Here is an 11536-nt window from a genome sequence, read left to right as displayed (position 1 = left end):
TGAACAGAACACAAAGTAACATATCATGTTATTGTTCTGTATACTGACAACCTGTGTATGATGGTGTATATAGAGTCTGATTCTGTTTCAGCTCTTCACCTGGACTATGAAGGTTAACACAAGGAACTGATACACTAAACAGCCCACACTTGACCATAAACATATTAACTCATGTATGTAAATAAGACCTCAAACTAAAAGGTTTTTCCAAATATGTCATGGCTTCCTCTTCAGTCCACAGCAGAATGTACTGATGTATCCACAATTATGTCATAGAAGGCTCTGTGTTTGTTATGTCAACGAGTCTGATTTTAATAAATGTTAATTAAATGTCTATACAGGGTTTTTGTTCATTCATTTAACACCTTGCTGGATGTTCATTATTTTATGTCATTCGATATTTACTACTAGAAGTGTTCAATAAAGTTCAGACGTCTAGTAGTTCTCATTTGGATACGCCCACTGTAGATATCAACTCTCATATCATTGGTTCGCTCCCATTGGCATTAGGCCAATCAGCTGTGGCCTGTGAGAAAGAAGGCAATATGTTCATTAGTTCCTTCCTCTCGTCCGTCCTCCACATCTGTCTGCTTATGAAAATCCTGTCTAGTACAGTGTTCCACAGATATGTTTTAAAGTCTAAATATATCTATATACCAGAAATATAACTTTAATTTAGAAATGTGTTATTTGTTTAGAATTCCTTTCATTTCAAAATAATTAATCACAATTTCTTTATTTCAACCCAAGAATGAAACTTGCAACATGTTCAGTTATACAGAATATGAAGGACTAATGTCAACATAATAATGACAAGAAATATAATTATTCCAAAAGACATAAAGTGTTACATGTTTTTATTGACTAACCTTTTAGTGAGTTCAGTAGATGGTAACTGTACAAGACCTTGACAACATACAGTATATTCTTTATTAGTGTGCACCATCATGTCTCTCTCCACCTGGGCCTAATATCAGAACATATTCAAAGCAGCTGATAACTAGTTCATGTGTTATATTTGTTAAGGTCAGAGCAGCTGGAGGAAGACTGAGGCTGGTCAGAACAGTATTTAAAGGGTCACCTCTCCCAGCTTCAGTAGGCTCTGACCATCACAGAGAAGATCCTTCACTCACCTCTCAACAGGGAAGACCCTTCACTCTCACCTCTCAACAGGGAAGACCCTTCACTCTCACCTCTCAACAGGGAAGACCATTCACTCTCACCTCTCAACAGGGAAGACCCTTCACTCTCACCTCTCAACAGGGAAGACCATTCACTCTCACCTCTCAACAGGGAAGACCCTTCACTCTCACCTCTCAACTCAACGTCCACTTGTCTTACTCTCCAGAGGTAAGTGATACTTCATGTCTTATGAGAAGAGACAGTGGTCTCTTCATCTGTCTGTCTCAGCTGCAGACCTGGGAACAAATACATGCTTATTTAAGTATTTGTTTGATTATTTTCAAATAATGTGGCTGAATTCAATTACTTCAAGTTGAAGGTATTCAAAAGTATTTTCCAAAACAATTATATAAATGCTAGGCAATTTGTAACATTACAAATACCTCTAGTACCAAACAAACCAGGGTACAAATACATTACAAATACCTCTAGTACCAAACAAACCAGGGTCCAAATACATTACAAATACCTCTAGTACCAAACAAACCAGGGTACAAATACATTACAAATACCTCTAGTACCAAACAAACCAGGGTACAAATACATTACAAATACCTCTAGTACCAAACAAACCAGGGTCCAAATACATTACAAATACCTCTAGTACCAAACAAACCAGGGTCCAAATACATTACAAATACCTCTAGTACCAAACAAACCAGGGGCCAAATACATTACAAATACCTCTAGTACCAAACAAACCAGGGTCCAAATACATTACAAATACCTCTAGTACCAAACAAACCAGGGTCCAAATACATTACAAATACCTCTAGTACCAAACAAACCAGGGTCCAAATACATTACAAATACCTCTAGTACCAAACAAACCTGGGTCCAAATACATGGAGCATTAAAGTACTTGTATGAAAGTTAATAAGAACGTTTTTGTCTGTTTTTACAAACAATCTATTTACACGTATTGCTTTTGGAGGTTGTGTTGTATTACTGTGATGAACTTAAATATTCTATTCCTGTTTTAGTCACTGTCTGTCTGACATTTAACAAATCTGCTACAGTTGATCTCTCAGCTAACCAACTCCAGTGAAAGCTACCCGATAGTTAGAATACGAGTGTTTGAACACTGAAATTGCTTCTTGAGATAAGAATGTCATATAGAAGAGATAGCTGTAGAGATATACATTAGCCTAAATGAATGCTAGGACATTTGGTCCTCATCAGTGGGCTTTCAAGAATAAAAGGTTCATGACTCCTCTGTGGATTTTGGGATGTTGATATGGCTTTGAAGTCTGAAGTCGGAATTCAATCATAACAGATGTTTTTCCGCACTATAATTTCAGAAGAGTGTTTGATTTGAACAGCAGTGTTTCTGGGATTTTTACACTTGATTTAGAAATAAAGAGTCCTGTGGTGTGACCAGTTCAGTACTGACCTAAAATTAGGCCAATTATTAACTCATATGTCAATTCACCGTAACAATTTCCAGTGAAAACCAAGCACACTTCTGAAGGAACAGTGCAGCAGAGTCACATGAACTGATATTTCCTTTCCAGCATTTCCCCTGGACTGCCATGATGATGAGAATGAAGCTGACCTTCATTTTGGCCATCTTACTTTTTCAACTGACCATCTCCGTTAAAGGAGGGGTAAGTGACTTAAAATAAATGCTTTTAAAACACTCAATTCAGGGGTTAATCTCCAAATCTACCAGTATGATATTTACCGTCTTGTTAGTATGTGTCCAACAAAAGTGAGAAACGTTTTTTAAAGTAATCTACAATGCAGTCTTAGCTAAAATGGTTCCAAAAGTGTTCTTTGGCTGTCCCCATAGGAGAGCACTTTTGATTCCAGGTAGAACCTTTTTTGGTTCCAGGTTGAACCTCTTTGGAAAGGGTTCTACATTGAACCCAAAATGGTTATACCTGGAATGAAAAGGGTTCCAGCTGGAACCAAAAAGTGTTCTTCAAAGTGTTCTCTTATGGGGAAAGCCGAAAAACCCATTTAGGTTCTAGATTGCACCTTTTTTTCTAAGAGTGTACATGGCTAATTGAACATGTTTTTTTTTTGCAAGTCATTGAAATAGTTATGAAACAATTGTCTCTCTTTTATACTAACAGGGGAGTAAGTCTAGGACAGCTCAACATGGGGTTAAACAGGTAAAAAAAACTGTAACACTACAAACATTGAAAAAACGTTAGTTTTGTGAATTGTGTCTGGTTATATTGTCTGTATTTGGCCTACTATCTTGCCAGCAGTGGTGGGACAAAATATTGATATTACTATATTATATTGATATTGGTTGATATTGATATGACGAAGACATATAGTGATGTCGGTTTATTCTTCCTCTTAGCCTGCAGTATTATGTCAAAAAAGAATAGATTACTGTTAGTAAATCATTTCCCAAAAAATGGAACCACACAATTCAGGGGTTAAGCTCCAAATCTACCAGTATGATATCTACCATCTTGTTAGTGTCAACAAAAGTGAGAAACGTTTTTTTGAAGTAATCTACAATGCAGTCTTAGCTAAAAGGGTTCCAAAAGGGTTCTTTGGCTGTCCCCATAGGAAAACACTTTTGATTCCAGGTAGAACTTGTTTGGTTCCAGGTTGAACCTCTTTGGAAAGGATTCTTCATTGAACCCAAAATGGTTATACCTGGAACGAAAAGGGTTCCAGCTGGAACCAAAAAGTGTTTTTCAAAGTGTTCTCTTATGGGGAAAGCCGAAAAACCCATTTAGGTTCTAGATTGCACCTTTTTTTCTAAGAGTGTACATGGCTAATTGAACATGTTTTTTTTTTATTGCAAGTCATTGAAATAGTTATGAAACAATTGTCTCTCTTTTATACTAACAGGGGAGTATGTCTACGACAGCTCAACAGGGGGCTAAACAGGTAAAAAAAAATACCACTACAAACATTCAAAAAACGTTAGTTATGTGAATTGTGTCTGGTTATATTGTCTGTATTTGGCCTACTATCTTGCCAGCAGTGGTGGGACAAAATATTGATATTACTATATTATATTGATATTGTTTGATATTGATATGAGGAAGACATATAGTGATCAATGAGCATGTTGTTGTTTAATTAGGCAAAGCTGATATCATCAACTGAAAATGCAACAATTGGATTCAAACAACTTTTCTGTTCCAAATGGAACTGACACCGTTTTAACTACTTTGCAGATATGAAACAAACAGGCAACCAACAGACAATCATAATACCAATTTTATAAGAGGTTTTAAAAATGGATTCTTTTTTACTCAAAGTTTCAATACGTATAGTAAGGCATTGTTGGCAGAATGGATGAATGCAGTCAATGCATGATTAATATAATTGATCAATACATTGCTTCGTAGTCTAATAAGTATTGCTATCAGGTTGTAAATCACAGCTTTGTTTACTGCCTCCAGTCTTTTGGGTGATGCAGAGTTTCAGTATCACTCACTCAATATTTTGGACAAAAACAGACAAAAGACTGGGCATCTCAACACAATCAAACTAGTAAGGGTAATGATCACAGGTCATAATGTGGCTAATAGACTAGCTTATCTATTTATGTATTTTGCAAGATAAACATATAGAGCCTTGTAGCTAGCTTGCTGCTGCAAGGATGTCATATCATCGCGTAGACGAGTGGGTGAGCACAGGTTAGTGGCCGATTTTATCCCCCCAAAACATGTTTTGCAGCTTCGATGGCTACCGCATTTGGTTAGTTAAGAACGTACCGTAAGCTCCCTCCACAGCTAGCATTAAATGTGAGCTATCGAATTACGTACAGTCGTATGAAAAAGTTTGGGCACCCCTCTGAGGCTGCATAATAATTTACTCTGTCATCACAGAAAATGATCACAGTGGCATGCCATTCATTTTCTAATAAAAGCTGAGTACTGGAGTATTGTCCAGACAAAGATTTTTAGTGTAGCAATATTAAGTTGTATGAAATTAAATCAGATGTGAAAAATAGGCTATGCAAGAATTTGGGCACCCTTGTCATTCTGTTGATTTGAATACCTGTAACTACTTAGCACTGATTAATTGGAACATACAATTGGTTTGGTGAGCTCATTAAGCCTTGAACTTCATAGACAAGTGCATCCAATCATGAGAAAAGGTATTTAAGGTGGCCAATTGCAAGTTGTTGTTCTCTTTGACTCTCCTCTGAAGAGTGGCAACATGGGGGCCTCAAAACAACTCTCAAATGACCTGAAAACAAAGATTGTTCAACATTATGGTTTAGAGGAAGGCTACAAAAAGCTATCGCAGAGATGTAAGCTGTCAGGTCCACTGTGAGGAACATAGTGAGGAAATGGAAGACCACAGGTACAATTCTTGTTAAGGCCAGAAGTGGCAGGCCAAGTAAAATATCGGAGAGGCAAAGGCCTGCCACTTCGAGGGTCGCATGGATTCCACTCAATATCAGCAGATTCTTGGGAATAATGTTGAAGAATCAGTCACAAAGTTGAAGTTACGCCGGGCTGGATATTTCAACAAGACAACGACCCTGATGGTGAGAACGGTCAAAAACAGCCCACAGACCACCTCCAAAGACCTTCAACATCATCTTTCTGCAGATGTTGTCACTGTGCATCGTTCAACAATTCAGCGCACTTTGCACAAGGAGAAGCTGTATGGGAGAGTGATGCGGAAGAAGCCTTTTCTGCACACACGCCACAAACAGAGTCGCTTGAGGTATGCAAACGCACATTTGGACAAGCCAGCTTCATTTTGGAATAAGGTGCTGTGGACTGATGAAACAAAAATCAAGTTATTTGGTCATAACAAGGGACGTTATGCATGGCGGCAAAAGAACACAGCGTTCCAAGAAAATCACTTGCTACCCACAGTAAAATTTGGTGGGGGTTCCATCATGGTGTGGGTCTGTGTGGCCAGTGCCAGTACTGGGAATCTTGTTAAAGTTGAGGGTCACATGGATTCCACTCAATATCAGCAGATTCTTGGGAATAATGTTGAAGAATCAGTTACAAAGTTGAAGTTACGCCGGGCTGGATATTTCAACAACCCAAAACACTGCTCAAAATCTACTCGGGCATTTATGCAGAGGAACAAGTACAATGTTCTGGAATGGCCATCCCAGTCCCCAGACCTGAATATCATTGAGAATCTGTGGGATGATTTGAAGCGTGCTGTCCATGCTCGGTAACCATCAAACCTAACTGAACTGGAGATGTTTTGTAAGGAGGAATGGTCCAAAATACCTTCATCCAGAATCCACACACTCATTAGAGGCTATAGGAAGTGTCTAGAGGCTGTTATTTTAGCAAAAGGAGGCTCTACTAAATATTGATGTGATTTTTCTATTGGGGTGCCCAAATTTATGCACCTGTCTAATTTTGTTTTGATGCATATTGCACATTTTTTGTTAATCCAATAAACCTAATTTCACTACTGAAATATTACTGTGTCCATCAGTTATTTGATAGATCAAAATGAAATTGCTGATCCAAACACCCAATTATTTATAAATGGAAATCATGAAAATTGTCAGGGGTGCCCAAACTGTTTCATACGACTGTAGCTCAAACAGTTGGTTTGTTGTCATGGAGGGCGGTCGTGTGTGCTAGCAAAGCAGAGGTCCTGGGTTTGAGCCTCGTGTGAGCCGAAACAGGAGGAAATGGTACTCGCTAAGCAAGCAGCGTGACATTCCGTAAACACTAAAAATAAATGTGACTCACTTAGCTAACTACTATACCGAGCTTGAATGACTGTCATCCACAGTTAGCATATCTCAAGCTGTAAATCTCAATTTAGTTGTAAAAAATGTGTGTTATGGGACAGAAGCAGGCATTGGCAGGCAGGTGCGAGCAGGCTACTACTCCTCATAGTATCAGTGCAATTTTGACTGCCAAAGGGTTTATCTACAGATCCTTCATTAGATTTGTACTTATCTGTCTCTGGCTAACATTCATTGTGGTTGTTGGTGTACTTGTTGTTGATGTGCATAGGCAACTGAGGAAGAGCTAACCTACCTGCTGGTTGTTTGATCAATAGGACTGTAAAGTTCCCAAATGTATGATTACTCCTGTGATATTTCTATATTTGCAGAAAACCATTCAGGTGTATTTTGTGGCTTTTGCTACTACTTTCTAATGGTCTAGTTAAAGTTGCGCTGTTGTTGTTGCCTGTAAACAGATAGTCAAAGTGAATGGCAAAGGCCTCCACTGTGGACTTTTGCATATTGGGCTACTGTAGCTCTAGGCTGGGATTCCCAGAAGCATCGTAGCACTAAGATCATTTTACGTACATTTAGTTTCAATGGAATTAAGAAGATTTTAGTGCTAGAATGCTTTTGGGAAAACTTACCCTGATTGGTTATGGTGGACCGGTCTGTGTAGAGCCTGGGCCTGGACAAGACAGATACGTTTTTCTATGTTTTTATTTACTGCAGTGTCTATTAATTGCCCAAACGCACAGCCACTTTCCCACTCTTATTATTATAGAATTTTTACAAATACCTGACTCTACGTCATATTCAAACATTCTATGAACAAATGTGTGATGTTCATGTTTAATGGGTGTGTGCTCCTTCGAGACACAGATAGTTATGGGCTAAGGGAGAGAGAACTGGTGAGAAAAACAGGAAATGCAATGTAAGAGTACTGGACAGAAAGTTGATTAAAGTGCCCAGGGTTCATATATTCCTCTCACTGGATTCCTCTCTTGTTACTAAGAACATCTAGACCACAGTATGAAAACTAGCATCAACGCAATTCATTCTGGGAGTCTTTTGGAACATAGGGCTGACATTAGGACTCCTGCTTAGTTGCGCATCGCTCTGATGCCTTGCAACGGAAAATAACCGTAACCTAAAGTGTCCAGTTTCACCCGGCAATTTTTTTCCCCAGTCAACAAAGGCATATCTATAATCTATAGTCGAGGAACACCATTTACCAGTTCTCAGGTTAAATGTGTCCTCGTGTTTTTATCCAGGGTCTTTCATTCCAACGATTATCCTACTATTGACATTTTCCACCGGAAAGGGTGTATATGAATAGATTTTAAAAAGATGTAAAGGTTATAAATCTGTGTCAGTTCCTCTTTCAGTTGACCAGTTCTGTAAACACATTGGCTGCTGCTGCATTGCTGCTTCACTAACTTATGCCAGGGGTTCCCAACCTTTACTGTACCCCCACATGTGGAATACCCCTTCATGTGTGTTGTACCAGTAAGCATATGGTCTCATGAGTCTTCTCATGACTACCAGTAATTGTGAACATAAAACAAACTGACAAACAAAGTGATGAAGCAATATGGCAATTACTTTCAGTAGGTGAACATTGGCTACCAGTGAAATAATTTCCTGCCCTAATTTTATGTCTTTATCCATATTGTATCCATATTTTAAATGCTGTGAGTTATGTGACGTTACATACATGATTAGAGATTTGATTAGAAATTACAATATTGGATTGCTCATAATAACTAATGATCTGTCACTTATTGATCTTTTGTTGTTATTTAAGTTTGATTTTGGGGATATCATCAAATTTAAACGGAAGATCGGTCCTGTTTCATTTAACCACTATGTTATTTATGTGGACGATCAAGATATCGAAGGTAAACTTCCTGGACAGGATATTTTTCACTTCTCAGGTAAGTTTACAAAAGTTTCAATAAAACATAAGCCTTTTAAATCCTTTATGTTAAACATTTCTACAACCTTACTCATGAAAAGTATTTTTCCTTTATCAGGTGAAATTAATAACAAACAATATGCAGATTGTGTGTTTGGCAAACTGGAGGAAGTTACAGAAGACAGCACCGCTGAGAAACAAAATTATAGGGATTATGAAGACGAAGTGATGAATTACCAAGACATGGTTAACAAAATTACAACTTTTCACAAAAACTGTCAAAGACAATACAGAGTTGTATCTGCTAATTGTGAGCATCTTGTGACAGTTATTCGCTATGGTTCTGCAACCTGCAGGCAGGTAAGTTTATTTCTTTAATCAAACATTGAGACTCAACAATCTAAAGTTTCTAATCCATATTATAATCCACCAACTGCATTAAAAAGTATTTGCCTTTGATAATTGTTTTAACATCAACTGGAATTTAAAAACATACAAACAGGCTATGTGATATGAATTGCTACAAGATGGTTAGTGGATGTAGGTAACCCCTTAACAAACATGAATCAGTCAATTCCATAGAAATAGAATGAATAGAACAGGCTTGGAAGATCTACTGTAACCCTGGCAATTGTACTGGTAAACCCATGGGTACTCGCAATAGATGCGGTAAAGGAGTCATTGGAATGCAGACGTTCCATTGACCAGATTGGCACCTAATCAACATCTGATCTAACAAAGTGGATATTTGTCAAATCCGTCATGATTTATGTGTTGTAACAGTGGTTACTTAAATCCATGTGGTTACTTAAATCCGACTTGAATATATTTGTCTATTTTCGCTGTAGAATAGAAGTTGTCCCTTTTCAGGTTTAGAAGAAGTGACTCCATACAAACATTATGCTCAGATGTTTACCTCAACATAGTGTGAAAATACATATATAACCAATTTTGCTGGGGGGCAATGAGGAGAACCCGGGATCTTTCACCCACGCGATTCCATGGCAACTCAGCTGTTTTGGTCAAGATTGATTGACTCCTTTACCGCATCTATAGATAAAGAGGTCAATCGAACTTAAGAGTTATATATTGGAAAGAAACCAAGAGACAACAAAAATACTATTTACACTCTTTTCATATATACATATTTATATTATTATGTACAGTTAAATTCAATCTTTAGAAAAATGAGAAGTGTTGTGATACAAGATTATTTTCTATTAGTTTTTTAGGCTAAACTTGTATTTGTTAGTTCAGTTGTAATGTCAGTTGAGTTGACTCAATAAATTACAGCACAGATTGAAGGGTACACTACCTGCTTTTACTTTCTGGCATTGGTACACTCAAAATGGCTGCCAGTTCATTCTATGGTCAATTCCAATTGATACTGTATTCCCTCTAATTGTAATTGTGATTAGAATTTCATTAACCTTCCTGAATTGAAATAATTGATCCCAACCCTGGAGTGTATCACCTGATTTGTCTCTTCTCAACCGTCCATAGGAAGATACCAATGCCTTCACCAAATGTCTGGCTAAATATTTATGCAATATAACATCGACCCTATTTCCACTTAAGGAAAATAAGAGGGGGCTTGACAGAAGAGGTCTTGGTCTCCTGCGTGATGAAATCCACGCCAACCAGGGTGCACCAGCTGCTTGAATTCTAAACTTCGGATATGTTCTCTCTCTCTTCCATCCTCTCTGTCTCTGTATGAAGTGAGGTCTAAACCTCTCAGATGTTCTCTCTCTCTTCCATCCTCTCTGTCTCTGTATGAAGTGAGTTCTAAACCTCTCAGATGTTCTCTCTCTTCCATCCTCTCTGTCTCTGTATGAAGTGAGGTCTAAACCTCTCAGATGTTCTCTCTCTCTTCCATCCTCTCTGTCTCTGTATGAAGTGAGTTCTAAACCTCTCAGATGTTCTCTCTCTCTTCCATCCTCTCTGTATGACATGAGGTCTAAACCTCTCAGATGTTCTCTCTCTTCCATCCTCTCTGTCTCTGTATGAAGTGAGGTCTAAACCTCTCAGATGTTCTCTCTCTCTTCCATCCTCTCTGTCTCTGTATGAAGTGAGGTCTAAACCTCTCAGATGTTCTCTCTCTCTTCCATCCTCTCTGTCTCTGTATGAAGTGAGGTCTTCATAATAATAAAACATGAGCAAGAATTCTGTTTTCTGTCTGTTTTATTGTCTGTTGACTGCATCCACATCCATGTTTTAGAGTGAGAGAAGCAGAATATATTAAGACTTTACATTAGGGTACAATCTACCCTGAGCAAGGCAGTTAACCTACTGTTCCCCGGGTGCCGAAGACATGGCTGTCGATTAAGGCAGCCCTCCGCACCTCTCTGATTCAGAGGGGTTGGGTTAAATGCTGAAGACACATTTCAGTTGAATGCATTCAGTTGTACAACTGACTAGGTATCCCCCTTTCCCTTTCCCTTTCACATAGTCTATAAAGGGTTTGTCAATGAACTGTTAACATTTTAGAAATAAGGGGTTATCCAGTGTTACTAAGATTATGGTCACACAATTTCAGTTGTGAATTTAGAAAGGATAACAAAGTAATGTATTGGTAATATGGTGTTTCCATAGAAATTGAATCGACTAAATCTGACTGGATAATATTTATATGGGTCCTGGACTTTCTGACGGGCCGCCCCCAGGTGGTGAAGGTAGGAAACAACATCTCAACTTCGCTGATCCTCAACACTGGGGCCCCACAAGCATGCTTGCTTAGTCCCCTCCTGTACTCTCTGTTCACCCATGACTGTTTGGCCAACTCAATCATCAAGTTT

General features: G+C 38.3%; 1 protein-coding gene across 1 annotated transcript; it reads left to right on the top strand.

Annotated features, from left to right (window-relative positions):
- Positions 1-1047: 1047 nt before the first annotated feature.
- On the top strand, positions 1048-10904 carry LOC106586060 (uncharacterized). Its single transcript, XM_014172886.2, has 7 exons — positions 1048-1350; positions 2697-2789; positions 3261-3299; positions 4000-4038; positions 8631-8760; positions 8860-9101; positions 10245-10904. Exons 2-7 carry the CDS (start codon positions 2715-2717, stop codon positions 10401-10403), a joined length of 684 nt encoding a protein of 227 aa, XP_014028361.2. The 5' UTR covers positions 1048-1350; positions 2697-2714; the 3' UTR covers positions 10404-10904.
- Positions 10905-11536: the final 632 nt, after the last annotated feature.

This window comes from Salmo salar, chromosome ssa14 (assembly GCF_905237065.1).
Source record: "Salmo salar chromosome ssa14, Ssal_v3.1, whole genome shotgun sequence".
Taxonomy (NCBI): Eukaryota; Metazoa; Chordata; class Actinopteri; order Salmoniformes; family Salmonidae; genus Salmo; species Salmo salar.
Note: the sequence above shows the minus strand (reverse complement) of the source record. Positions and strands in the feature narration are given on the sequence as shown.

Coding starts and splice junctions, on each gene's coding strand:
- LOC106586060 (XM_014172886.2), top strand. CDS start 2,715: ATGATGATGAGAATGAAGCTGACCTTCATTTTGGCCATCTTACTTTTT. Junction 2,790..3,260: donor CCATCTCCGTTAAAGGAGGG/GTAAGTGACTTA, acceptor TTATACTAACAG/GGGAGTAAGTCTAGGACAGC. Junction 8,761..8,859: donor GGATATTTTTCACTTCTCAG/GTAAGTTTACAA, acceptor TTCCTTTATCAG/GTGAAATTAATAACAAACAA.